This window comes from Micropterus salmoides, unplaced genomic scaffold (genome assembly GCF_014851395.1).
Source record: "Micropterus salmoides isolate LMB-PRFRI ecotype aquatic unplaced genomic scaffold, ASM1485139v1 Ms_hic_scaffold_3, whole genome shotgun sequence".
Lineage (NCBI taxonomy): Eukaryota > Metazoa > Chordata > Actinopteri > Centrarchiformes > Centrarchidae > Micropterus > Micropterus salmoides.
In genome coordinates, this window is record NW_024042261.1 from 16,110,819 (window position 1) to 16,138,793 (window position 27,975).

The 27,975-nt window shown below is 42.2% G+C and overlaps 1 protein-coding gene across 5 annotated transcripts; it reads right to left on the minus strand.

The window, feature by feature from the left end:
- Positions 1–2,243: 2,243 nt before the first annotated feature.
- atm (ATM serine/threonine kinase) lies at positions 2,244–27,905 on the minus strand. Of its 5 annotated transcripts, none has more exons than XM_038692604.1 (63): positions 27,777–27,905; positions 27,329–27,440; positions 27,072–27,193; positions 26,498–26,643; positions 26,117–26,281; positions 25,803–25,968; positions 25,409–25,647; positions 24,807–24,976; positions 24,487–24,665; positions 23,933–24,304; positions 23,619–23,822; positions 23,285–23,386; positions 22,911–23,145; positions 22,690–22,821; positions 22,401–22,526; positions 21,829–21,918; positions 21,523–21,709; positions 21,028–21,221; positions 20,863–20,942; positions 20,623–20,778; positions 20,264–20,339; positions 19,692–19,834; positions 19,450–19,567; positions 19,180–19,350; positions 18,831–19,006; positions 18,419–18,662; positions 17,865–17,980; positions 17,565–17,691; positions 17,207–17,430; positions 16,925–17,099; positions 16,444–16,602; positions 16,152–16,284; positions 15,968–16,063; positions 15,715–15,886; positions 15,480–15,621; positions 15,122–15,298; positions 14,687–14,864; positions 14,384–14,489; positions 14,095–14,253; positions 13,744–13,852; positions 13,394–13,482; positions 13,161–13,263; positions 12,799–12,947; positions 12,555–12,659; positions 12,343–12,462; positions 11,922–12,156; positions 11,636–11,809; positions 11,290–11,409; positions 10,468–10,685; positions 10,149–10,356; positions 9,905–10,030; positions 9,531–9,671; positions 7,655–7,793; positions 7,363–7,445; positions 6,866–7,006; positions 5,487–5,603; positions 5,120–5,269; positions 4,782–4,947; positions 4,218–4,304; positions 3,855–3,969; positions 3,509–3,572; positions 3,236–3,378; positions 2,244–3,075 (listed from the first exon to the last, which is right to left on the minus strand). In XM_038692604.1, the coding sequence occupies exons 2-63, from the start codon at positions 27,398–27,400 to the stop codon at positions 2,895–2,897; spliced, it is 9,312 nt and encodes a 3,103-aa protein (XP_038548532.1). In that variant the 5' UTR covers positions 27,401–27,440; positions 27,777–27,905; the 3' UTR covers positions 2,244–2,894. The 5 variants fall into 5 exon arrangements, with proteins under 5 accessions (XP_038548532.1, XP_038548537.1, XP_038548534.1 ...); XM_038692609.1 differs by having other exon boundaries at positions 2,895–3,075; positions 17,231–17,430; XM_038692606.1 differs by having other exon boundaries at positions 2,895–3,075; positions 27,329–27,435; positions 27,777–27,881.
- Between the last annotated feature and the right edge of the window lie 70 nt (positions 27,906–27,975).

A 27,975-nucleotide genomic window follows, 5' to 3' on the forward strand; every position in this document is an offset into this window, starting at 1 on the left:
TTTACTAAAAAAATAATTTTGATTTAAAATCAATGACCAAAAGATAATTATTATGAAGTGAGTCTTGGAAACATCCAATTAGACATTTAGCATTTGGATACAACAGGAAAATACAATATAGGCTGCAAAATTTCTCTAAATACACCTAATTATGCCTTTAATAGGTTTACTTAAATAATTAAAAGAGTGTATGCATCTTAATAGAATGCATAATGAAGGATATGCAATAAACTATGATTTTATACAAATGTATACATAAATTACCTTATATACCTGCTGTAGATAATTTGCTACACACATTTTCAACACGATTTTACTATAAAATAAGTTATGAAATATTAAGTAACTATACATTGCTTCAATCCAGTAAATATTCATATTGAAGTATCCAAAACAATTTGAATGTTTTTCTCACCTTAACTCCTTCAAAATTGGCAAAAGTTTCCTTGCAAAACCACCAGTAGGTCACCGATTGACAACCACCATTTTGGCTGTCTCAATTGAAGGACCTATGTAGGAGGAATTTTGGCCCGGTGGTGGGTAACCCGTGCATTGCATGTATCCGATTGTATACATCAGGTTTTTGGGGGAAAAAATTATCACACAGATGATGAAGAGGTCTCTAAAACTCATGTATGATATATGATACGCTTGGCGTTTAAAGGTTAAGTTTATCCCATTTATTTTGTCAGATTAATCGTTAGAATTATCACTGTTATCTCTATCCAACATTAAAATGTCAACAGTGTGCCTGCAAGTATTTAGTTATGAGAGTGTATTAACATTTTGTTTCATATTAAGGGTCATTCTAAAGTAAACATAAATGCATGCAGTTAATATTGTCCTTGCAATTAATTTTTCTTTATTGTTAAAATTACTTTACTAGTATGAACTACTAATTAAATGAAAAGGATACTTTTGCTGCTTGTAATGATGGTTATTTAAGAATTTGAGCTTTTGGTTTCAAACAAACCAGAAAAAATGTAAACATACAAGTGAGATTTGTCTAGAATTTTAAACACAAAAATCATACACATTATCATTCACTGTCACGACTGGTGCAAGCAGGGCAACAGGAATACAGGGGTAGGACCCAGTGCAGATGCCTGAGGCAGACTTCATGCAGTTCAATCATTTATTTGTACAATAAGATGAACACAAGCTTATGGGATGGTGAAGCAGAGAAGTATCAAAACCAGAGAATGCAGTCCAAACAGGCAAACAAAGCCGACAAAGAGCAAACAAGAATCAAAAGTCCAAAACACACAGGCAAGACAGACAGAAACAGGGAACCAAGACATGTGAGACACACAGACACACACACACACACACACAAGGACAATCTGGCAAGTACTGCAGGGGTGATTACAGAAGTGGGAGCAGGTGTGTAAACAGGTGGGGCAGTCAGGTGATGTGGAAAGGAGGGAAAGTGGCAGAAGAGGAGGGGCAGAGAAACGCTGTGATGCTCACATTTCTACATGATATTTTCAATATTGGTATTATTATAGTCTGAATAAGAGTCCCTCTACTTGCTTGGATATTTCTATTTTAAGAGGTTCTTCAAACTGATACGAATACAACTTCAATGAAAACTTACCGTATCGGTGGATATTTGCTGTTTAACTAACAATATCTTGCAATTTACTGACGGAGGCAGTGATCAAAAAAAGATAATTAAAACATCAGTCTAACTTGCAGTTAAATAATCTGGTCAATATCACTGCTTACAGGATAGATAAAATTCAGATCTCTAGCATCTCCTCTCATGTTTGTGCTGTTCTGCTCTCTCCGTCCTCACACCACAGTGATGACATTTAAGAGTTTGCGTGATCGCCAGAGTGGTCACACCTTGCACTTCATTGGCATCGGTTTAAAGTTTCCCTCCTGCGCACACAACAAGCACAATAACGAGCTTCAATACTCCTGACTGACAGGAAATGCAGAGAGCACAATTATATCTGTAAATAAACATGTAGTGTCTAAGTAAGCAGGTAAATTACAACTCGTATGTAAACTAAGAGACCATTTTTACAAGACTTGACAAATGTATTTTTACTGCTGTTTGTTTTATGTATTTGATAGAGCAATCATGTAAAAGATGAGTAGCTGAAATCTGTACACACATCATACATTTCTAAATGCCCTAGATATACAAGCATTACAGCACAACATAATATTCAGTAATTTAAAACTAAAAGAACTGAACTAACAAATATCTGAACTGAAACAAAAGGATTTAAATGGAAAATCAAGTCATACATTTATAACGCATGTATTCATGGCAGTGTTGGTTATTTATTGCAAATACCTAATCACGTCATACAACTGTAACAGTATGAAAACATTCACATCCCACTGGGTAAAATATAGAAACAATCTCGCTTTACAGTAAACTCGTCTGTTTCAGCGCCACAGTTTATAGGTATTTTTACATTCAGTCAGGATTTTGCAATTCACAAATTACTGCGGCGAAGAACAGGTGATATTTCATGCAATTTGCCAAATTGACTTTATGTTCTGTTAAAGTGCAAAGGTTAGCAGAAATGAATAATTCAATGTGTTGGTGTTTAGGCTGGGTTATGACAATAAACAACAGAGAACTTTCTTTTAGTGACAATAGCGACTAACCAAAATAACAATCATATATCATGTTTATATTTAAAATATCATTTCCATGGTGTCTGCCCACTGTGTGGTGATATTTTGCCATCACAGCAGACAAAATCAGCATTATTTTTGAGGGCCATTTAGCATTTTTCCAATAGTTTGACTTGTTAAAGGGAATTTCTCTGGCACAAGCAAAGACCAAGAAACTGCCTCTACTTATCATATAGAGGAGTCCATTACACTTGTTGCCTGCAGCAGGAACTGAACAAGTGTGCCTTCTTTCAGGTCTACACCCAGGCCTGCCAGCCTGGGAAGAGTCTGCTGAGGTTTTTGGGGTCCATGGCTTGTTGGATGAGCAGGTTGACCTGCCCCCCAACGCTGAGCACCGTGCCCTCCTCCACCCCCTTCAGCTTCTCCTGCAGCCTCAGGAGCACCCGCTCGGCCACTTTGTTGAAGCTCTGACTGTCACTGCAAGAAGTAGTGTGTAAGGTGTTGAGGCAGAAACAGTTCTATAACGTTGCTGAAAGGGCTCTAATTTTGAAATTAAAGGATTAAAAATCACTTTGATTAATTCAAAATGGATTTTTCATGCAGGTCCAATGCTGTGAAGGAACAGTAACACACACACCTGGATTTACGGTGGTTGTCTATGTCATCTCCCCCCATGGTGGAGCTGAGGGTTGCGTTGAGTTCCTGCTGTTCGTCATGCTGCAGGTAGAAGGCCTTTAACGGGTTCATGGTCCAGTCGAACAAAGGGTCATACAGCAGTACCTATACAGCCCATAAACACATAGAAACACACAGAGACAATGCTTAACACGAGGTGAAGGAAATGCCAGTGACCAGCAACTAAGAGGTTGGTGGTGCGTGTGTGTGTGGGTGAGTTGTCTCATGTTCTTACCTCTACAATAGTCAGCAGAGCTTCTTGAGAGCTCCTCATCACCTCCATAGTCTTCTCACAACATCTGGCCACAGAAAACATAGATAAGGTTAAGCAAATACTGCAGTGGCATTTCATTACATTTACTTAATTTTATTTATTCAGAGTGTCCTTGAAGGCACCACAAACCAAAATGTTTTAAAAACTGGTCCTGCATGTGGATGTGGATTGATGACACAAATATGAAATAGATTTGTGGTTAATTCATGACAATTATTATGAGGAGGGGCGGGGAGAACACCATATGAAAACATTCTCAGGCTCTATTTTTGACAATGCCAGAGAACAACCATGAGCTCCTCCTCACCTCCTGAAAACACCCTCCACTCCAGTGATGCCCATCCCATCCACAATGTCTCTGGACAGTCTGAAGGGGACCGTTTCGGGGGTGGGTAGGATCTTCCCCTGCTCAAAGGCCACGCCTGAACACCGAACGCATAAAGAGGAAATAGAGAGAGGGATGCATGTTACACGCCACGTTATTCACAATGTCCTGATCTGAGTCCATTTATGATTTCATTTGAATCACTAATTGTCAAATCAAAAAAGGCACTTTGGTCAAACTCCAAATGTAGGATGAGTCGGGAGACTGCTCCATGTTGCTTGACAACAGCCCGACCTTTTCTGAGGAGGAACTTTTACATAAAGTAACAAATGAGAATTATCTTACCTAAATCGATGTGCACCAGTTCAGCAGTCTGCTCATCGATCAGGATATTCTGGATGTGTCTGTCCCCCAGGCCCACGATGTAGCCAACTGTGGGCACAAAACAGAAAAGTTATTTATTGGCTGAATCAAAAGGAGAAAGAAAACAGGTCGTCTATGATTTCAAATCCCCAAGATGTGTTATTATATGACCATTATTTGCTATAATGAAATTTAAAATTATAATATATAATAACGGTTACAATTTGTTATATGTCCTAAGGCACACCTGTGCAATACCCATGCTGTCTGATCAGCATCTTGGTATACCACACCTGGGAGGTGGATGGATTATCTCGGCAAAAGGAGAAGTGCTCACTAACACACACTTTGACAGATTTGTGAACAATATTTGAGAGAAATAGGCAAGTCTTACACAAAAGTGTTTATGATTTTGTTCAGTGTAGTATTTTAATATTTTGTGTTTATATGTGGCTGCTACCTTAGTCAGGTCTTTTGTAAAAGAGATTTTTGATCTCAATGGGACTTTATGGTAAAATAAAAAATTAATAAAATTACTGTGTGTACCTATAGACGAGGTGGCCACGCTGCGAGTGTAAGCCAACCGTTTCTCCATCCACACCGCGGGGTCCAGGAATCGTTCCATGCAGAAATACCTGAAGACCGGCCTGAAGCTCTTGCATACCTCACTGTAGGCCTGGAGCTTCTCATCATACGCCAGTCTCTGAGCCTCCTGTAATAACAGCACGACAGAAGATTAAAAGGACAGGTCTTTAAGCTACTCTTTTAGGGATGAAGACAGTGCAGTTCTGATTGGATCTGCAGTTGTACAGAAAATTAAAAAGAAAAGGAAAAAGATTCTCAGGCCAGTTCAGCCAAATCAATTCAAATACAAAGAACAGCACCATCATCTTCTTGCGGCAGGCTAGGTTGGTCCAGTCACCGGGTCTGAAGCGTTTGTGGGCTCCTTTATTGGGATCCACCAGAAACTCCCCAATAGGCACCGTGCCAGAACACCACTCTAAGACGCCACTGCGCTGTGAGAACGGCACCACCTGGGATGAAGAGACAGAAAGCAGGTGAAGTGTAAGTCTGTTTTTCTTATTTTTAAACCACTTTGATGATGAAAATAAGCAAATTACAAGTTGATGACGCAAAGATCAAAGGAAATATGCAACAGAGCAACTCAGTCCTGATTTATTATTCTCTTTGAATTAAAGAGCAAAGGTTTAAAAACACAAACAGATGAGTAAAATAAATAATGTGTGTAACCTTGTATCGTCTGATATTGAGCTTCCTCTTGCGAGTGTCCGTGTTGCGCTGCAGCAGCATGGAGCACATGCTGAAGACCTGCTGCATCACTGCATCCTGCCGCAGATCATCCTGACCCTGTTCACACCGAGAGGGCAAAGGTCACCGGAGAACATATAGTTTACTATAGCACCCAGGAGCATTGAGAAGCTAATTTTGAGCCTCATTTTAATATTAATTTGGCCATTTAAATTTTTTACCAGTGGTAAGGTTATTAAAATATAAGAAAAGGGTCTTGTCCTGTTGTTTTATGTCTCCAAGGTGGGTTCAAATCAAGGGCAATTGGACTTGATTGAAATACTCAAAGATGTTTCGCCTTTCTTCCAAGAGGCCTCTTCAGTTCTGACTGACTGTCAGGGAATCCCTGCTGTTTTATGTCTGTTTTTCAAAGCTATATTAGCTTTGATACACAGCCTTCCCAACAACTTTTCACGTAAAATATAAGTGCCTTATTTTCCACAACTGCGAAATTACACGACAGACTCATTAAGTGTCAAAAACCAAATGTGAGGTTAATAAAATGTACCACAGGTGTACATGTGTTTTGTAATTTTATGAAATGCCTAAATATTACACATTTTCCTCCATGAGACATAAATAAAGTGAATAAAAATCACATTGATACCACATATTTATATAAAAATCGAATTAAATGAGGTTAATGTTTGGAAAAACTGTCTCAAGTGTCTTTAATCTAAAAAACTTACTGTATTTGGCCTTGTACAAGACAGAAGTACAAGATGCAGAAATATATAAGCAAGTGGCTGATCGGGGAGCCAAGAAGTTGCGAAAAATGCAAAATCTGACATATTCAGAGCAGAAGACCATTGGAACAAAGATGCGGATAAATTGAGAGATTAAGATGATGAAAGAATTTTGACTCTAAGCAAAGTCATTTTTGAGATAATTGCAAAAAAAGGCCTTGAGGTCAATGAGTAATGAGTAGTGGGTGGAATTTGCAACCCACATGCCAATTTTGAAGCATTTTAGACTTACAGTTTTTGCAGCACGAACAATTTTAGCGCAGAAAGAAGAACAATGAGAACAAATACAATAGTGCTCCAGCAGCTTCGCATGTCAGACCCCTAATTACCAACAGCCAAACTGAAAAGGAAAAGAACTGAAGTTAAAAGTGAGCAGGCTCCTTGTCAGGGCTGCTCACATTTTAATCACACATGACAGCAGCTTTTAGCTTCAAAGAGAGGGGATTATTATAGTCGAGAACACACATATCTGACAGAAAGAAATGTCTTTACACTTGTTTTTAACATAAACTCAACCTCACAAAAATCAAAAGCATACTTCTGACAAGACACACACAGGAGGCACACTTACTGTACCTTCACCAGTTGTCTCCTGCTCTTGCCGTCAGAGCCGACACAGTCGATGATCTTGGGCAGGTTGACTCCTCCGGCCAGGTGATAGTGGGGCATAAAGGATCTGACAGTCACCAGGTTGTCATAACAACCAGATGGATCCACCTATTTACGCAATCATACAAACATTGATCATACAATGAGTGGTAAATATTTCAATGTACATGTGGCGTCATTAGTGGAGCTGATTTGGTCTGGAGGAGTTTTGTGTTGCACTGTTGTTTAACATGTGAGACAGGAACAAAGTGAGAAAAAAATTGATTTTATATCACAAATTCTAATTTTGTGAAGTCTGTACACCTGATCTTAGTTTTTTCACATGAAAACAAAGAAATTATATATATCCAATGATATAAAGTCAATCAAATTAAATCAAATCAATTTCCTCTTTCAGTTGGCCATACTACCTCCATCATACCAAAACTAAAATGATTAAGGACAACGAAAACTCTGAAGTTCACCTTGATCTCCATTGTGGGGATGACAACCTCATCCAGGTCTTTGATTTGCATGATGGGCTGATCAGCTGGAATAGGAATAGCCTCTATAATGAAACAAAGTAAGATGACATCAGCTGGACATAAACACATTTAGAGGTAGACAATGAGGAGTTGTCCATGTGAACCCCTTAAAAACTCAATTATTAACTAACTGCCTAATTATGTAGCATTAGGATAAATGTTGGGATTTCTTGACATTTAAAAGATTAAAAACCTTGAAATGGTGTGAAACCACTGTGCTCCGGCTACTCACTCTTCTCGGTCTTGTGTTTGCTGGCATCCATATAAGCCAGAGTGATGTAGGCATCACACAGACGCTCGATCCCTCGGATCATCTCGCCTCTCTTTTTCCTGATCACATTAATGATTTTCTGAGCCACATCTGAACGCTCCTGCACAACAAAAGACATCACTTGTAAAACAGAACTTGTATAGAATAAAACCAATGTAGAATAAAACTAATGGCTATAAAACATTATGAATGTCACGATGTTATCCGGGAGAGGACTTCAAATTGTTTCTTTAGGAGGGAATTTCAAATTTGTTACAGACTACACGAGCAACATCCATAATGCTGGTGGTGATAAAATTTGACTTTGAAATTGCAGCAGTAATGCAGCTACTCAATACCAAAAGTAGGTGTGGAACACTTCAGCTCAAGGTAAACTAAATATTTGACGATAAGCAATAAGCACACCATCCTCCTTATTACCTTGGACTAGGGCTGTGCAGTAGATCTATTATAAGGTATACAAATATAATTTCAAAAGAGATGTAAAATTAGAGAATACCGATATAGTTTGATTGACTGAAGTAGTATGTTTCCGTAAAGTCCTGCCAGCGTTTGCTCCTCTCTCTCCCTCACCACGCAGCCCCACCCCTCCCTGTGCGTCTGCACGCAGCAGTCTACTCACAAACAACAACATGGAGGGAGACACAGTGCCGGTGTAACACCAAAATCTGTGACATATCAGATTCTGTGACTACACCCAAAAGACCATAACCAAGTACTTTTGGTGCCTAAAACCAACCAAACTGCAACCACTTCACATAGTCAGCAAAGCCTCTGGCGCTTAACTTGCCATTTGGGTCACAGAATCTGATCACATTCTCACACGGTCACACATTCTGGTGTCACACCGGTCAACACTGCTGCAAACCTAGCTTGTAAAAAGAAAAACACGGTTCATTCAGTGTTTCCCACACATACACTTTACTTCAGCGGTCCGCCCAGGTTAGGCAACACATTGTAGCATTTTTCTTAGAAACACAGAATGATTACGTTTCAAGTCACGACATGTCGGATATTTTAGAAGCACGGACCAGGTTAGACAAGTGACAGTGAACACACCAGTCAGATGTCATTCGTTAGCTACCACGTTGTCATTTGTTTTGCCCTACCTTGGACAAAAATAATGTGAAACTTATTTCCACACCACGTGTCCCTTAAGACAACGGAATTGAGTTAAAGATCTATCGTTTTAGCCTCTCAACCCCATTAACTCACATCTTGGAGTTTTATTTTATACTAGTTTTCTTAGATGTCTTTCTTTAAGTTAATTTTGTTCCTGAGAATTAGTTGTTCTTCCTGAGAATTGTGCCCGCAACATCTTGGCCTGGCCCTTTGTGGCTGAAACAAGACTGCCGGACCGGCTAGGACACCTCATCCACTCGGTGACCAAATGCTCTCAATGAGTCGCCTTAGAGCATAATATCACCTGCAGCTGCGCTTTTAAACTATGGAGACTGCACAGCGGCCTCAACCCAGCACACAATGCTGGAAAGCTGACGAAACCTCTTCAAAAGACTAGGTTTTGCTGTGTGAAGATCTGGCTTCAAGTAAAATATATTTATACCCAGTTAACTACCCTAGCGTTACGTTTCTGATCACATACTTCACTTAATTATTGCAAATAAGATCAGGTTCATCACTTAATATCTACTATTCATCTGATCTGTTTCTTTTCTTCATCAGATAATGTTCCACCTTATTAATCCTTCACTTACTCAGTTATTAGGCATTTAGCCGTCAATCTATCGAAAATAATTCAATTCCTTCTTAAGAGACTGATTATATCCTATCCCTGTTAATAGGGTGGTGACCCATACGAGTGTTTTTAAAGTCTCACCAGGTCAAATGGCGAGGGCTGCCGCGGAGCGCTCTTAGACAGCCGAGTCCTGCAAAAGTTCTCGTCCTTGTTGGCGTTCACCAAGGCGAGGATAATAAAGAGTGTGTGGTGAGGGTGCTCCAGAGACGCTCTGCAGATCAGCTGTGAGGAGAGAAAACAACCGAAGCAGCAGTTTTTTAAAGGCGGTAAAAAAAATCATTATTTGTATAAAGCAAAAATCTGTTTTGAAGTTGGCTTTTTAAGGAACTGAGGTACACTGGTAGGAGTAATTTAGCATGTACAAAAAGTCATCTAGAAAAGTCAACTGTAGGTGAATATTGCAGGAGAACAATGATATACTGCTGTTAATGTAAATTAAAACAGTTTTGCATTACATCGCTGAGGACAACATGGAAGCCTGTATCCTCAGTAATGCCATTTGCCATCTTGGTCCCCATGCGAGCAGCCAGCTGATACATGAGAGGCAGAAACTTGTAGGAAGGGATCTGCTTCACTCCTCTCTGGAACACAAAAATAAGTGACGGTGCTCTGAGAAAATGAAAAGCATTGAATTTCAATCTTTTGGCTTTTATCCCCAAATTATGTGAAAATAAGCACATTCAGGTGTGTTTTACTGACCTTCATCATGTCATTTACAGCTTTAACGTCGGCATTCTCCAGCCAGAGTGAAGCCAGGCGGAACACCCAGGTGTCGTGCTCCTCACCTTCCTCCAGACACTGGATGTAATTCTCCACCGCTTTGCACAGGAAACGCTGTTTGTCTGCCTGCAGGTTGGACAGGGCCTTCTCATCCAGCTCCAGCTCTCTCTGCACCTTTATTGTGTACCTGTGAAGTAGAATCAAAGCTTGCTGGGATTTTTCATCTACAACATCTCTTTAGCTAAATTGATCCCATCTGCTGTGTAAGAAAAAAAATCAGTGCTTTTGAAAGACAGACCTGTTGGATGTCACTTTACGCTCCCTCATCAAGTCCACTTCTTCTTTGGCCTTCTCCAGCAGCGCTTGCTTGTTCTCAAACTCAGAGGAGTTCATGTATTTGTCGATGCTCTGGTACTGAGCGTCAGAGAAGCGGGCCAGAGACAGGAAGGCCTCCGTCCGCTGACTCTGCAGCCTGGGGTCCTGAACTCCTGATTCGCCCTCAATCACCTCCACTGCCTGGTAGAAGTTAACAGGAGAGAATTTTACAGATTTGAAAAGCTAATTGAAATCAAAATAATACTGACGGTGAAGTAGTGAAAACAAATGTGTATGGTAAATGTGGCAAAAATGTAAAAACGGAGCACAAGTTTTCAGTAGAAAAGCTCAAGAAACATCACTACAAAACAGTTCGGTCAGTTAGGTGGCAATGTATAGAGGCACACACAGGAACAGGCAAACACATTCACATACACGTATTAATAATTTATATTTGTCCACATGAATCTGCTGTAGCCTGAGGACAGAAACCGTAAACTGGCAAAAGTTTAATATTTATGTCTTTGGGCCTACTCCTTATTTATCTGGACATTAATAAATAATTCAGAGGTGTGTGTGTGTGTGTGTGTGTATGTGTGTATACACGAGTGTGGGTGGCGAGACACTGTCTGATGGGTAATAACTCATTCATTTCTCTGAGGGAAGCCTGCTGTGCACAAATTTGTGTGTGACAAAACTCAATTTATGACATTTTTTGAGAGTTTTCCAGGCAACTGTGGACAACTCCGTTTGGATGAAACCGATTATATTGGGCTGCAATTATTATCTTTTAGCTTCCTCTTACCCTCTCCAGGTACTTCTCCAGTATAACTCCAGGGCTTTCCAAGCAGGTTTCAGCCAGCCAGTTACCACACAGCCTGAGGCACTCAGTGTAGACCGGAGCCAGAGCAGGATTTAAGTCCACCTGGTCAACAGAAAAACAAAACATAGAGAATAGTTCAATGAAGCCTCGACATTTTCAGATCAGATGTAGGATGAAGATGGGGATGTTTAGGAGCGTAAAAGAAAGAAAAGAAGGTGGACAGCATTATAACATTTAGGTATGTTCCAAATATAAAGTGAGCTTTTTAATAAAATAAAGGCACTCAAAAGTAGGCTTTTTGATTTGAGTCTATGTGTTTGTGTCTCACCTTTTCTTCTAGGTTGTGTATCATCTGCCTCAGCAGGCCCAGGGCCAGTCCCTGCTCTCCCTTTGCCCAGAACACCTGGGCTTCCTCTAGTTTCCATGATGACAAAGGGAATGATGTCCAGGACGACCCCCCACCACCATGCTGCTTCATCTGGAAGACTGCCCGCTCAGCCAGCTGGAAAGGGATCACAACACTGTGAGTACTTTGTAGTTGCCTATTCTGAACATATTCACATGCAAAATAAAAGGAAACATTGACTTAACACACACACACACACGCGCGCTACCTGTGTATTCCCAGCCCTGCGAGCCAGCCGGCAGAGTTCCATGAGGTGGTCGGTGAGCACGGAGCTGAGGTACTGGGTGCTATCGGGGTCTCCCACTCTGGACATCAGGGTTTGCTGGGACACAGAGCGAACGGCGAGAACGGGCTCCACCAAAGCAAAGTCACTATCAACGAGGAGCTGGGAGTGCTGCTGCCACTGGCTGCAAACTTCCCTCAGAGTCAAATCTGAGAAGGGCCTGATATAAAAATATTGTTAAGAGGAATGATATTAATGCGTTCACTACAGAAAACATCTCCACCGGCCTGACCCAAGATGGGAAGGAGCAAGCCTTCAAAACAACAAAGTTTGGCCCTGCCGATAAATCCCCAAGACTCTTTCCTGTCTTAATGATCGATACTGCATGTTTGACAGATGATATCACCTGGAAAATAGCTGTTTAACACTCTCCAGCTCCCTGACGCTCTGCAGGTTCCTGAGAGCCGGGTACAGAGAAGACACAGCCTCTAGACTGCCCCTGCACAGGTCTTCCACCTCTGCACCCCTGCGGAAACACAATAGCACAATTATTTTTCCAGTGGAGCATTGAATGAGTTAAATCTTGACATTTCATGAGTGTGTCAATATCTACCGTACCTGGCCTGTTTCATAGTTTCATCAAATAGGGAGAACTCTTTGTCCCTTAGTGCTTGCAGGGCACAAAACACTGATTCATGGTAGCCAGGTGTGGACTTCTCACTCCTGATAAAACAAATTAGATTTGAAGGAAAAAGAGGTATTAAGTGAGCAAGTGCATCTGATTCGCTGATGGGGTTACAGTTGTGTTTTGTGAAGCAGGCGCCGCACTCTCGGCTGTGTGTTTAAGGCCCCTTAACCGCACCTCTCTGACACCTCGCAGTCCCACTGTGTGTTCCTCCAGGCCGCCTGGAAGCGGAGCTCTCTTAGCTCAGCTCCCCACTCTACCCCTTCACTCTCCAGACCCCTCATGTAGGTGGCAAGGATGCTGCTCAGGCCAAAGTTCTGCAGGCCCTGTTGACAGGCAAAGGGAACATCACCACTGAAGGGGTTGCATTGCACTGCATTGAAAGCATTAGTACCCGACATAAGACATATGATTTGGGCAAACAGGTCAAATCTCATCAAGCTTCATCATACCATCTCCGCTTTCTGGTTTATTCAGATGAGACAGGTGTATTTGAACAAAAGAGAAAAAGACAATAAAACGTTTCGTTATTTTTTTACCTCCACGATTCCGACTTGTCGAGTGACCTCGGGCAGAGTAGAGTGAAGGTCATATGAAGTCAGGGCCTTCCCCCACATAGCCTCATGCTCATAAGTTCGAATCCTACAAATTAGTACGTTAGTAATTAGTAAGCGCTGTAGTTCTGATAATGATTGAACACCACAAGGAAAGAGAGATAATGTGAAAGATGATGAGCAGGTCCACAGGTCTCATTGATCTAGTTATGGACTACCTTGTCAGTGGACTGGTCATCGTCTCCCCGCCACAGCCATACAGACTGTCGGGCTCTCCGATGCTCCGATACACCTCAATCAGCAGCTCCTGCAAAGAACAAATGAATACACGTCATTGCATATTATTTTATAGCCATTAACATTGTTGTGCCACACCTCCGTACATTAAAATGCATGTTTAGCTTTGGTAACTCACATTTGTCACAAGTTTTGAATGTATTTTATTGTTATTTACAGGTGGACATGAGAAACACATCAACGAGAAATCTGAATTGGCAAATTTCTTTGTTTTGTTAATTTTGGAAACAAAATTGTCATTGAAAAAACAAATCTGACAAGAAGAACTGACCTGCAGACTGATATTGGTGTCTTCCATGCTCTTCTCAGTCAGGCTCGAGATGGTGAAGTTCTGGCTGTTCTCTTCAAAATTGATCTTACGTGACGCTCTGGACTTGGTTCTGTGGATTTGGTAATTACACAGATCACCAAAAGGAGAATCGGATAAAACCCTCAAAATGTATAAAATGAGATGCTTGACATGTTACTGTGACCCAGACAAAAAAACATTACAATGGCAAAAACAAAATGTGTAGAGCAGATTTAACATTTAATGTGTACTGAAATTAAAATAATCTAATGTAAATCATGTTGTAATCGACATGAATGTAGAAAAATTTGGTTCAGTTTTCTCCTGGCTTACCTGCGACTTGCCTCCATGTTAGCTTTGATCTTATCGACATAGATCTCAGTATACAGCAGGGCGGTGAAATGTGCTGAGCAGGACTGAGCTGCTTTGGCTACCTCCAGGTAGTTCAGCTCCAGCCAGAAGTTTGAATCACACACCGTGCCACAGGAGTTGCTGGAAGGACAATACACTGTTTATTTCACATAATACACTGCATATGTCAGTTTACATGCGCCTACACACTCATCAAAAAAAACTTCTTACTATTATCTGAAACATATTTGATTACAATAACACTGCAAACCTATCAGATTCCAGCGGTCTCTGCTGGTGTCTCAGATAGTCAATAACAGCAAGCATGGTGCGGAGAGAGGTCTTGTCATGCAAGCCCTGGCTGGCACTGTCTGACTCTGTAAAGAATAATAAATGCTAAATCACAAACAATAAACACAAAACATATAGACTCTTGAATGTGAAGACAGTGCATCACTATCATTAACAGCCCAAATGTAATACTGATTGTGAACACAAGCCACAGTCAAGTGCCGTGAGACTAGAGTAGATGAAGAGAAAGATAAATTAGCATTTGTCATACTCTCAAACCCACCAGAGTCAGAGTTGAGAGGTGTGGCAGACCGACTGGAGGCCTGAGCGCTTCTGGAACAAAAGCTGAAGAAGTCCTGAATGTGCGAGGAGAGCAATTGCCTCCACGGACCATTACAGTCATCCAGAAGGATGGAGTGAATGATGAGGGGCAGCAGCTTCTGACAGCAGTCCACACTCACCTGGAGACAGACGGAGGAAATCAGGCGCAGTTAGATCTGGAGCTCTGGATTAGAGGATGGATTCGGACCGGAACTAGTTGATATACAGTATGTGACAAAATGCTCTAAAGCGCATATAAAAATGATCCAAGATTTGGATACATTAAGCATTTGGATCATGCGCTCTTAACAAATGAAATGAAAGGCAGAGTACTGACTGATGGAGGCAGTCCAGTAATCCAGAGTACGAGATCTTAAGCTAACTTCTATGCACTCACCAAACACAGTGGTCGTGTCAGTAGCAGAGCCTCATTCCTGACTCCTCTGCTGTCCAGCAGGGCGGTGCACAGAGCTTTCAGCCAGGCCTTGTGGCCGCCCGCCTGGGGAATCCAAAACTCCTGACTCTCCAGCTTCTCCCTGGCCTCTGAACTCTCCTCAGCACCCACAGCTGCTACCTAATCAGGGACATGATCAGTAGTAACTGGGCGGACACAGACGTTTACAAGCACATAAACCAAAACACTTATATAACAAGCAAGTGAGAGTGCAGAGTGACAGAAATTGTTACACACTGGTACACGTACACTGTAAAGAGGACACAATTTATATTTTTACACAAAACCATCCTTAACCCACCTCCTTCTTGGCCTTTCTAAAGGGGTTAAGGTAGGCCAGCATGGGGTCTCTGTTGTCCTTGTGTTGCTCCCAGAAGTCTACTCCAGACTGCGTGGCGAGGATGTTCTTCACACACTGAGCGGCTTCCTTCCTCACCTCAATACTGGCAGACAAGCCCAGCACAGAACACGGTAAATATCAATACACCGTCTCGCACAATAAATGTTTCATTGCGGAGATCCAGGATTCTATGTACCGCTGTTGAGTGAGCGCGTCGTTCATGCAGTTGAGGATGATGTAAATACACTGTGACTCAGTGGAGGTGAACAGGGACATGGCCTTTTCATAGAGGGGGTCTCTGCCATGAAGCAGGGCGATGGTGGAGAAATCCACAGGACCCAGTTCTCCCAGACAGCTGCCTGCGGCCTCTGCAGGAAAAGATTTGTGTTTGTGAAAGTGAACATGACATGTCCTATGGTTGCTTTAGTACAAGTTATCAGATTTTATACCTAAGATGTCGGCTCCTCCAGGGTGGTTGGCTGCTAGCTTACAGAGCTGCAGAAGACTGAGAATCAGCTTCACCAGCACACTGTTAGTGGGGTCAGCTACAAGGAGGACAAAGTGATAAATAATTTGTAACATGCCACAACTTTTTCTACACATAGACTTTATTTTCCTCATGTGGCATCATACCATGGCACTCTTTGAGCAGCTCTCTGATCTGTCCCTTGTTGTCATGCAGCTGTCTGGTCAGCTCCTTCAGGCCCTCGAGTCTGGTCAGAGGTAAGGAGTCACAGGACATCACTGACAGGAAGTGGGCGATCTCCTGTAAAGGGGAAACATGAGGATCTCTGTCAGTAATGAAATTTAGGATTGTTCATTTTTTATGGATAACCATGACATGTCCGAGGAATCAGAGCTGCATATGCATCAGAAGAAAATCACCTGCATGATCCTAATACATGTATACAAGTAAGACCATTACCTGTCTCAGCGTAAAGGTCCCGGTGTTATATTTGAGCCTGTGCTGTACAGACCGCAGCTCTCTGAATTCAGGGAGGTCAGGAAAAGGCTCCAACCTGCTGATGGCTCCTTTTAACTTCTGTTGATTTTCTATCACGAGAAACTGCAACAGACTGAGCACCTAGAAGGCCAGAGAGAAGTAAAAATGAAAATGTGAAGCTCACAAATACTGAAAGGAGAGAACAGAAATAATGTAAAAGCCAGGCCAGCCTTGTGTCTGGATGTCTGGATTCTGTGGTTTTAGTGTCTGGATGTAAAAACTTTCTAAAAACTTACAACTGAGAAAGTAACTGCTTTTGTACATTTTAGGTAACCTACCTGTTATTATGCACAGCATCTTGAATGCATCATTTTATTGCATTTTCTTTAAATTGCACATAATTCATAATGAATCTGCAAACTGGCAAAACAGAACATTCTTCAATTGACTCCTTGTCACTTACCTGCTTTGAGATGGCAGGTTGGCTGGTCACCTGAGCCGTGAGAGTCCCTATGATGACCTGTAGGTGGCAGTCTAGAGCATCATCACAGAACTGCAGAGCCGCACGGCACACAGAGGTCAACAGGTCGCAGCACAGAGCGAGGCTTCGGTTAGAAACCTCGTCACACTGAACTGGTCTGAGGATGAGAGAAATACCAACTTGTCCGACTTTGTCTAAGGAAGACGGCTGTGGTTTGTGTGTCTACACAGTGTGTGTAATACTGCATGTACACAAGTATGTTACCTGTGAGTATATGTGTCCACCAACCTGCCGTTGATATGGTGAATGAGCGTGTAGATGATGTCTCTGAGGACGAAGGCCCACGCTCCGCCCAGGCCGTCCTTCACCTCTCTGAGCAGCAGGTTGACAAACAGGTGATACATGAGGAGGATGCGGTGACGTTCGTAGCTGTTGGTCGTCTCCGCTGCTCTTTCACACACCGCCAGCAGGATCCTCTGGATAGAAATCTGAAGCGCAAATAAGGGACGACAATGATGACAATTTTATACAGAACAGGGAAAACACAATCAGGTTATAACAGTCAAAACCACTCAGGGGCAAAGAATGTTGATCAAAATGGGGGATAAGTCAAACATCTTACCGGAGTTTTTGACAGAATGGCTACCAAAGACTTGTGGTTTGCACTATGGCACTTGCTGAGGTAGTCCAGTGTAGCTTTAATGACATAAGAGCTGAAGTATGGTGGGTTTGGTGCGGGGTCCAGTTCCCTGAGGGGCGTTAAACAGTTATTTTATTTTGTCATACATTTGATTTCTTGTCTTTAAATTATACCCAGGTTGAAACTGGGAAGTTGCCATCACAATGATCAAATGAATGAATAAACAAATTACTAAAATTAACTAAGAACTAACAAATCATGGTAAATTTCAACTACCATTACCCTATAAAGCGTTTCAGGTCTTCTCTGTCTCCTTCAGCTCCACTTCCTTCATACAGAGTCATCAGCAGTTCCACCACTATGTCCGCCAGGTTACTGTGGATCAGGTTGTCAATTTGCTGCGGACACATGCACAAACACGGGGACAGACATGTATTAGTGGCACACGCTGCACATTTGAGCCTGTGACCCTGTATAACTTGTGTTCCGATCTTAGCACCGACAAAGCGCAGGTTACCAACTTATTCAGGCTCTGTCCTGTCACTGTCCTGCAAATGTAACACACGTCAGACAAATATGTAAAAGGCCTCCAGCAAATGTCGCGTTACGGTGCATTATGGAAACACTGCAGAAGTGGCTTACACTGATCGATCAGTGTACTGTGTGCCCACACTTGGTCCTGAAAACAAATGTCCTGTGTGGGTAAAGTTATTTGCTTTCCCTTGCTGTCTTTTTAAAAGTTATTGTCATCACATGGTCAAAGTATAAAAACTGCATGAAATAAGAAGTCTAACCCCAGATGCACATGTAGGCTGATGTTGGACAGCTGTGTTTACCTGTTTGCCCAGACAGTTGGCGTCTTTGAGCAGGTCGTACACTCTGTGGGCCTTCTCTCTCTGCTGTGCAACCTGTGCATCCTGGCCAGGCAAGGCGAAGTATGGCAGGATGTTGACCATGATCTTGGGGAAACAGTCTGCCAGTAACCCTCTCCAGTCCTTCTCAAGATACCTGCCAATAGACTTCACCTGCTCAAAGTCATCCAGGAAGACCAGGTGGGGGATCAATACCTGGTAGGAAGAGCTTCAAGGGGACACAAGACAATGGGGGAAGTTGGATGTTATCAACCTTTACGTCATTGTGTTAGATCACTGTATTATGAAAGTGGAAGTGGAGCAGAAAATAAAGGTGGCCACAAAACACCTTCAAATGGCATGAAATGAAAATAACAGAAGACGTTTATTTCCTCACTTATAGAACTCTTTGACTGTGTCGTGGTCTAGGAGGGTGTAGGGGAAAGATCCAAGAGTGTAGCGATCGTCAGACTGTCTCTGCGCGAGCCACTCAGCTACCAGGTAGTACAGGTGAGAAGTGACAAATGTTTTCACGTTTCTGTAGCCCAGCGCTTTGGATACACAGCACAACATCTGTGATATAAAGAAGGATAGTTCATCTCACTCTGCACTTTCTGTAGTTCATTGTTTTATAGGTGAAAAGGGTAACTGTAGCACAAAAGCAAAAATGTCACTATTTTCATTGATGCTGTCTAAATTTTACTTTTCTTCCATTTCCACAATGCATGCAACCCTGAAACCGTTACCTTTTTGATGAGCTGTTCCTCTATATTGTTCTCCTTGTAGGACTGGAAGAGGGCAAACAGAGACTGCTTTTCACAGACTGGGCTACAACACATTACGACAGACAAACTCTTCAACAGGGCGGCCTTGCGGTTAAAGGCCTCGTCCTGCTGGTCCTCTGAAGAGCTGCTTTTCTGTGAAAGGATCACACAGATGCAAGAAGTATTAGGACAGTCAAACAGAGGCAGAACACACGCACATGTAATAAACTATTTAACACTTAATTAACTTACTGGGAGCTTCATTCCTTCCTGAGCCTTCAGGTAAACAGCCTCAAAAGCCGCCTGCTGGTGTCTAAGCGGCAGCATCTTTCTCTTATCAGGATCCTCTGGTCTCATCTCCAGAAACAACCTGGACACATAAGAGAATAATGGTGACAACAGATTTATGATCCACTTAATGACTTCTACTTTCTATAAAATGTATTCTGATTCATTATCGGCGGTGCTAAGTCAGCCCCCTCGCTAAAGCGCACCTCTCCACAGACATGGCTACCAGCATACGGACTTGGTGGTGGGTATCTGCGAGGTGAGAAGGAAGGATGGCCGATACTGGATGACCTTCCTCTCTGTCAGGTCCTCGGATATTTAGGACTGCCCACTTACAACATGGGTCAGCCTGTCAAAAGAGGAGAGATGTCAAAAATACAAAAAGGGGTGCTAACATAGTGATTGGTATATTGATATTTAATTGATAAGTAAAGAGAATCTATAGAAAAGTTGAGAAGAGGGTGAAACTTTGTGGTAAGTTTTTTTATTCTCTAGTCTCAGTGTTTGGTGCTAAATCGTGTTGTTCTAAAAATATTAAAAGCAGCTGTAATCTTTTTTTGACTTAGTCAATAAAGAAACCAGTTTTCTTCCCAGTCAAACATATTAACGTGGATCCTCAAAGTTTGATAAACTTTTACAAAGAGTCTGGCTTGTGTCATTTATTCAGAATGAGATATCAAACATAGAAAAGCAAGATTTCATTCTTGTGCAGATACATACAATAACTTAGCAACTGCATTCCCTGAGGGCAGGCAGGGAAACCTCTGTGAGAGCTTACCTCCAGCAGGGCAACCAGGCATCGCACTAAAGCAGCTCGTACAGCTGCCATGCACTTCCCTGTTTGGATCAGGAAACTGGAACAAAGCACAGTGGTGAGTGAGTTAGTATCAGAAACTGGATCACAGAAAAACTGTACACAGATTATGACAGAGTGGATACAGAAAACAATGATTCATGTTTTCAAATTCTAATACTGTAGTTATCCCTTTAAAGACGGAAAATCATTTTTTGACAAGACTACCAGCAGGGCACATTTTACACCTGATCATCCTCCATCAAAGACTGAAGGTTCTTTGCCACAGACAGAGGCTCCATCTTAGGTTAACATAATCTCTGTTGTAAAAATGTGCCACTAACCAGAATCCAGACACCACTTGCAGCAGAGATCCCTGAACATGTCTCATTTCCTCCGGCACATGGTGTGTTTTCCCCAGGCTCCTGACGGTGGGTAACAAACCAAGCAGAACAGCAGCACAGATCTCTTGGTCCTGACGGTATTGAGAACACAGGTCCCTGTAAATACAGGACACCAAACAAATTAGGTGAAATACATTAAAACATTATTAGATTTAAGTTGTGTCAAATAGATTTCCCTACGCTAAAGGACGAAGCAGTGAATCGAATTCCTCTGGTGAGAGCGAGTCCTCGGCAGGAAGTTTCTCCAACAGGACAAGGTACTGGAAGAGAACCAGATATTAGTGTTCACCAGCTGAACACACCCTGCCACTGCAGATGTGACTCTCCACAGCAGCTGCTACCCACCATGCAGAGGTGTAGGGCTTTGTCGAAGTCGATCTGCTCCACCAGCAGCAGCAGCCTGCGGCGCACCTCCTGGGGTTTGAAGAGCAGGCCGTGGACAGGCTGGACAGAGCCGCACTCACACAGGAACTCTAAGACTGCAAGGAGAGCCAAGTCCTGGTGGGCCAGATGATCGTCTGCTAACAGACTTTTTGCACCTAATGGAGGACAGAACCATTTACCTGTTATGCACTGAGAGGATCATCAGCAACTTAAGCTAAAATTGCTTTGTAGGTGTCAGGTTTATACTACCTAAACAATACAAAAACTTCCTCTGCTTGATGCGAGGCAGACTTTGCAGCATGTATTAGCACAGCCATCAATCAAACAGAATGGATCCCAAATAGGAGTGAAATTCTACCATTGCTTACTACATTGATAATATTATAACAATAAAACAGCACTAAAGAAGGTCATGCTCAGTGGACCAAAGTCTGTGTGGTCATGACCCGTCCTTACCTGGTGCACAGGGAGCGTCACCGTTGTCTCCCTTCTGTCTCTGGGTCCCATTGGCGCTGCTGTGGGACTCTTCACCATCATCAAACAGGTCAATGTCGTCCCCTTGATGAGTTCTGCTCATGTCCCAATCATCATCCATATGATTATCTTCATCCACAACACTGACTCTCTTAGAAACATTGTTTAACTGAAGAAGGAAAATTATTTCTTCGAGGCTGCTCTCTTGTTTGGAAATGACTATTTTCACTTTTATATCCTTAGGTCATAAACATCTCCAATCTGCTCTTTACTATATGTGTCACTTACCAACAGTTTGCAGATCTCAGCCAGTTCACTGAGGAGACTGGCTGGCAGAATCATAGTGAACAGACTGGAGGAGATAGGACAAATATTATCCTGCAGAAGAAAGGACAAAGGATTTACTAAATAGACTGCATTTTGAATGTGTGAGGACTGTAGAAGATGTGGTCAACTTGGTGGTTGTCTGTAGTTCAGAGAGACTTTATGGTTGGATTTTCCATAAATTGGTTAGATTAATCTACAGCGGTGTTCTAAAGTTTGGTAACCCTTTGTTTCTATATTTCTGCACAAATATGACCTCAAACTCAGATTTTAACACAAGTCACACCAAGTAGAACCCAATATCAAATGAACCCAATTAAACAAATGGGACAACAATGTTGCATAGCTGTGAGTGGATCTCAGAAAAATATGTTTAATATGTTTAATTGCGTTCTCTTGATCTACTTTTGTGTTATTTTGTGAAAGTCTGAGTATGTTTTACGTCATAGTTGTGCAGAAATAAAGTAAATTCTCTAAAGGGCTCACAAACTTTCGCACACCACTGAAAATCCTGTATGATTTCAGCCTTTTGTCACCTTGTTTTTTCTTCTCGCTGACTGTGTGCAGAGCTTCATGACGGATCTCAGTGTGCTCATGGTTCCTTCCTCTGTCATCTTCACTTTCACACCTGAAACAAAACCGCAGATGTCCTGGGCCAGAGCCTGGTCACAAGAATACACAAACAATCTTAATTGCAAAAAGTGTATTATTTAATTTCAACTGTAATTTAGGACACATAAATGTATACAAATATGGAGTAGGGGTAAATTCCAACATTACTAATATACAATACATAATGTTTTTATGTACACGTCTGAATGATACCTTGGCTTTAGTGAAGAGCTGTGAGCGGCAGGCCTCCTCCTCAGTCAAAAACCCAGTGGAGACGTAACCTGTTAGAACACCAGTCAGCAGATTGACACAGCGCACTAGACAGTGTGGAGGGGTGACCTGAGACTGTGGACGGGAAATCAGAACAAATACCACTTTGTCACTGTGACGACCTACACAGAAACATAAACACGCAGGTGTTAACTTCCACTCACATCAGGAGAGTAGCATTTGAGTAGGTTGTCAGCCACACAAAGCAGGGATTGCTCCAACTTGTTTCTGAGGCCGGGGATGGCAGCGAATTGGCCGTCGGTTGAAGCCGTCTTCACTGACTCGTCAGTCCCTCGAATCGCTGAGGGCAATGTGTTGAAGCTGAACTGCAAGTACAGCCTCTCAATCTCCTCCAGGTTGTCTTTGGCATTGGATAAGGTTTGTTCTTGAGAAAAGGCGCTTTAAAAAAGTAATTGAAATTATCATTATTCCCAAAAAACTGACGTCTTAAAAATGATGCCAAAAAACAAGTAATGCATGGATTGTGCAGAATAAGCGGATTAAGATTCGTTATCATGTAGGTGGTTATGGTAGGCACCTTTCTACTCCTTCAGTACCCAGCAGAAACTTCAGGCCTGTTCTCGTGTCTTTCAAGGTCAGGGAGACCAGGATGTTTGCTATTACATTGTAAGGAAAGTCTCTGCACACAAGATCACAACAAAACATACATTTACAGACCGGTATCTTAAAATCAAAGACAAAATAGATATATCTTAACAAAGAGAGAAGCTTGTAATTCATGTTTGGAGTTTTTAAGAAGACAGTCTCAAGACATTACATCGTTCAATAAGCAAGTACTGAACCAGGATCAAATGATCTACAGTCAACTGCAGCTAAATCCACAGCTAACATAGAAACAACACAGTGGCAACCTGCAAATGATAGGGTGAGGTCTGGAGCTATCCTCCATCTCATCGCTCTGATCGGTCATCAGCAACCATGCTATGAGAGTCTCCTTCAGGTTAGGTGAAGCAGATCCCTCTGTGACCCCCACATAGTCCCAGCTTGAGCTTGAGATGAGACTTTTAGGGACTGGACATTTTAGCAGGGCCTGGGCTAGACAGAGAGCAGCACCCCTGTGGATAAGAGAGGAAAAAAGGGGTACTACATGCAGACACAAAAACACAGACATTCATTATATGGAGACATTTTCAGTATTAAGATTAAATTCATGGCGGATACTCACTCAGACGGTTTACATGCTGATCCAGAGAAGAGCTTCCAGAATTCTCTGTCCATATTGATCAGGCCACCGTGAACAATAGAGCTCAGCAGGTCCAGGCTGAGGGCCTCTGTTTGGGGCGAGCTGACCCCTCGCAGTGCCAGGGCCCACACCCGACCCCACAGCCTGCCCAGCTCCGTCCTGTAAACTTGGGCCCTCTCCGGGTAGCGGGCCTGGCACCGGGCCACCTCCTTCAAAGAGCGCAGCACGTACGGCCCCCTCTCTCCTTTCCGCTGCTCTGCCAGGAGCTGGTATAACACGGACAGCAGCGGGACAAGCTCCTGGCCGGGCACCATGGACGGGAACTTAGAGGTGAGCACTGCAGTGATCTGCAGCCTGAAATGTGAAAATGAAAGAAGAATATCTTTACATGATTGAGCTTGAGTGGGTACAATCAGAGAAACAACACGCTACTTTTTTCGATTTTCTACCATAAAATAAAACCATTTTTAAGCAGCTGTACTAACTTGTTTACCTCTAAAATGTTTTTAATTTTAATTGTGTTGTGATTTTCATACCATGGTATGACATCGAAGTCATTATGCTGAGGCTGCAGATGGTCCCGGAGGACCTCCCAGCCCAGTTCGATGCGCCGTCGCTTGCTGGCCGTTCCATGGGTGGGACTGCTCATGCGGGTGGCTCTGAGGGAGGCTTGAGTCACCTCCAAGACATGGGTGTCATTGTCATCACTGAACAACTACATGCAGGAAAGGAAATAATGTTACAGACACGTACAACATTTAAATTAGCTGAAATTGGTGATATCATTGCATAAATATTTCTGTTAAACAAAACGGAAATATAAAAAATTCCCTTCTTTTCTTTCTTTCTTTATTACCTGGTGACAGATGTCAGCTGTGAGCTCAATGATATTGTCTTTGACAGCTATGTGTCGGGTCCCTGTGACGTACTTCCCTCTGCTGCCTATCTGACTAATTTCTCTGATTAACGCATCATACAGGTTGTACAACAGACTTCGCCACCTGGTCCAGTCCTCAGCATGAGCACCTAGGATACGAGAGGGGAAACAACTTGTGACTGGTCGCTTGATAAAGGACACACCTTAACTTTAAAGTGGTTTAGCTCATTACCTTTAAATGTTTACATTATTGCCAATGATTTTCTAAAGCAACTCGAGTTCAGCCACCGGTTTTCAATAAATTCATGCTATAAAATACTTCATGGTGTTTTAGTTAATTACACATTCAAAGATTGCTGGAGATCCATCTTTAATTGTTACACTCGATAACACAGTTAGTTAGTTAGTTAGTTAGTTAGTCCAATTCCTTTTTCCATTGCTTGGAACAGTCAAATGAGTGGAACCGTATTTCGAACCATATACAACCCATAATAAATCCTGTACACCATACACAGACATCCAAAGGTGTAAGCACGACTAGAAAACAAAAAAATGTAGAAAAAAAAGGAAGACCACTCTACCTGTATCTTGTGTCTTGGCTCCTTTGGGGTGGTGAGCACAAATCTGCAGGTTAAAGAAATCCACAATCTCCTCTTTGAGAACCGCAGAGGGCCTCATATCCGCCCAGACATACAGTATAGAAGGCAGAAGCTCCTCTCCCAGGAGACACACTCTCATCCGACAATTCATGGCTGCGGATCTCAGGAAGATGTTGAGAGCCGAGATGAGGTGCTCCAAAACAGTCAGATGTTTCTCCTGCCTAAGAGGGGCATATGATTTCAAAAAAGAAAACACTTGTGAACACATGAAAACTAAAGTTCCTCATGTTTGCATTTATTTACTTAACTGGTGTACTGTATGATAGCACCAAAATAGTATTGAGAGGGATTATCATATGTTGGTAAACATCTTCACCTTGCATTTAACAGTGCTTTGGAGAAGAAGCTGAACAGAGCGTTGTTGTATCCATCAGTCTGCATGCAGCAGCCCTGCACCACCGTGTGGATGACTCTGCTCACCAGAACACGGTTGATGGACTTGGATGAAGAGTTAAAGAAGCCACAATACAAGTCCAGAAGACCTAAGAATCACAAAAATAAACAAACAGGGATTCAGTAAAGTGATTAGGCAAGATGGTATAACATCAGACAACAGCAATAACACGCTATAACACAAATAGACATTTTGCTTTATACACCATTCATATAAATTGTAGTAATCCTACTGACTGTGCCACTGCTGAAGAGTGATGTCACACCAGTACTTGCGGACGGAGAGGATGTCCTTTATTAGGAGGCTGCTATAATCTTCTCCATAGGCTGAACAGCAGTACGAACTCTGCAGGACCTCCATCACATGTTTCAGCAGCTCACTGCACTTGAGACGGGGCCCGCCTGCGGAGGGAGAGAGACACTGTAACTGCAATCCCTTCAACATTTTCAAACTAATTGCTCAGAATTTTCACTGTTTTCTACACATATGAATGAGTCATGTGAAGTAACAAAATATATAATTTAAACGTATGTACAAAAAACATTCCTTAATGTAATGTGAAATTAATCATTTGACCTAAAATTGTACTGTAATTTTAACTGACTACTGGTCCGTACGTTTGTTTGCGTAGCGAATGAAGTATTTGATCAAGCTGCACATTTGAGCAATCTTCTTCTTCCGCATGGCCAGAGTAGTTGCTGTGACGTTGGATTTACTTGATTGCATGCTTTCTGTCTCCTTCTGGACATACCGCTGCAGAAATCTGACATGGAAAAATAATTGAATAGAAAGTTTTGATTTATCAAGGCCATAGGCTTCTGACCAATAAATGAGCCCAACAAAAACAAAACTCTTAATAAATTACAGTGCTTGGCAAAGGCACAATTTACAGGTATCTTGCACAATATGGAACGAGAACAGATTCTTGTGAAACAACTTGAAAGAAATCAGTATTTCTAAATATAAAAACCATCATATTCACTGTATTATTAAGTACAGTTTCTCACATTTCCATTTGATTACTGAGCACAGTGAGGCAGTCAGCTGGTATTCATTAGTGCAAAGAAACAAAAGTGAAACTAAACTGATGAGATGGAAACAAACTAGGCCCATTTTGTTGGCAGGAAAAACATTAATTTATAACTTTATATGCATTCTGTAACAAAATGCAAATATGCAGAGGAAGACTACCTGAAAACAGCATCCCATGTGAGTTGCTTGGAACCTCCTTTAGCTTTGGGTCCTGAAGTTCGATCCAACTCCTGCACAACCTCTGGAGTTCGAAGGAGCCGCCTGAAGCGCTCAGCTTCTTTCTGGGGGTGTGAAGGACACAACTGTCAACTGATTTATACTGCAGGCTAAATGTGGCTATAGTACGGATGACAAAGGCTTGGTGCAATATATCTCGTTTCATTGTTTAAATGCAGTTTATTTGCAGCTGTGATTACCTTCCTCTCTGTTGCTTTGTCATTCTCCAGCCCCTTGCAGCAGATCAGGAGATCATGAAGAGCCAGACTCATTGTGCTTCACAGTGGATGAGGGCAGACTATTCTACCTGCCCTGACAGGATGTTGACAAGAGAGGATGTTGTTATTCATTCAAATTATGCCGACACTAAAATTACTACACTAAAATCTCTAACGTTACTAACAAACTTTTTACATGAAATGCCAGATCAGGTAGCTACAAGTGAACCTTACTTCTGCAGATCACTCCACATTCAGCCTGGCCTTGTACACGAGCTAATTACTTTAGCAACACAACAGTGCAAGACTAGCTTTGATTCACAAACGTCCATTCAAACAGTACGCTCTGTAGCTCTCTGCGCTCACTGACCTCTGATTACTGCATTGATTGTAATCACGGAGCTGTCAGACGTGCAAGTGCAGATGTTACCTGCTGAGATGCTACAGTGCTGGGGGGGCCTGCTGCTGTGCTCCTGAGAACTTTGCCATCTTGACGTGCTCTAAACAGACACACTCAAACACGCGTAGGAAACGCAGGAAATTCCCGCCCCAGCAGCAGCAGTGAAGAAGCCACATCACTTCCTGATGCCGGCTAGAACCGTGTCCGTTTACGTTAGTATCCAACGTTA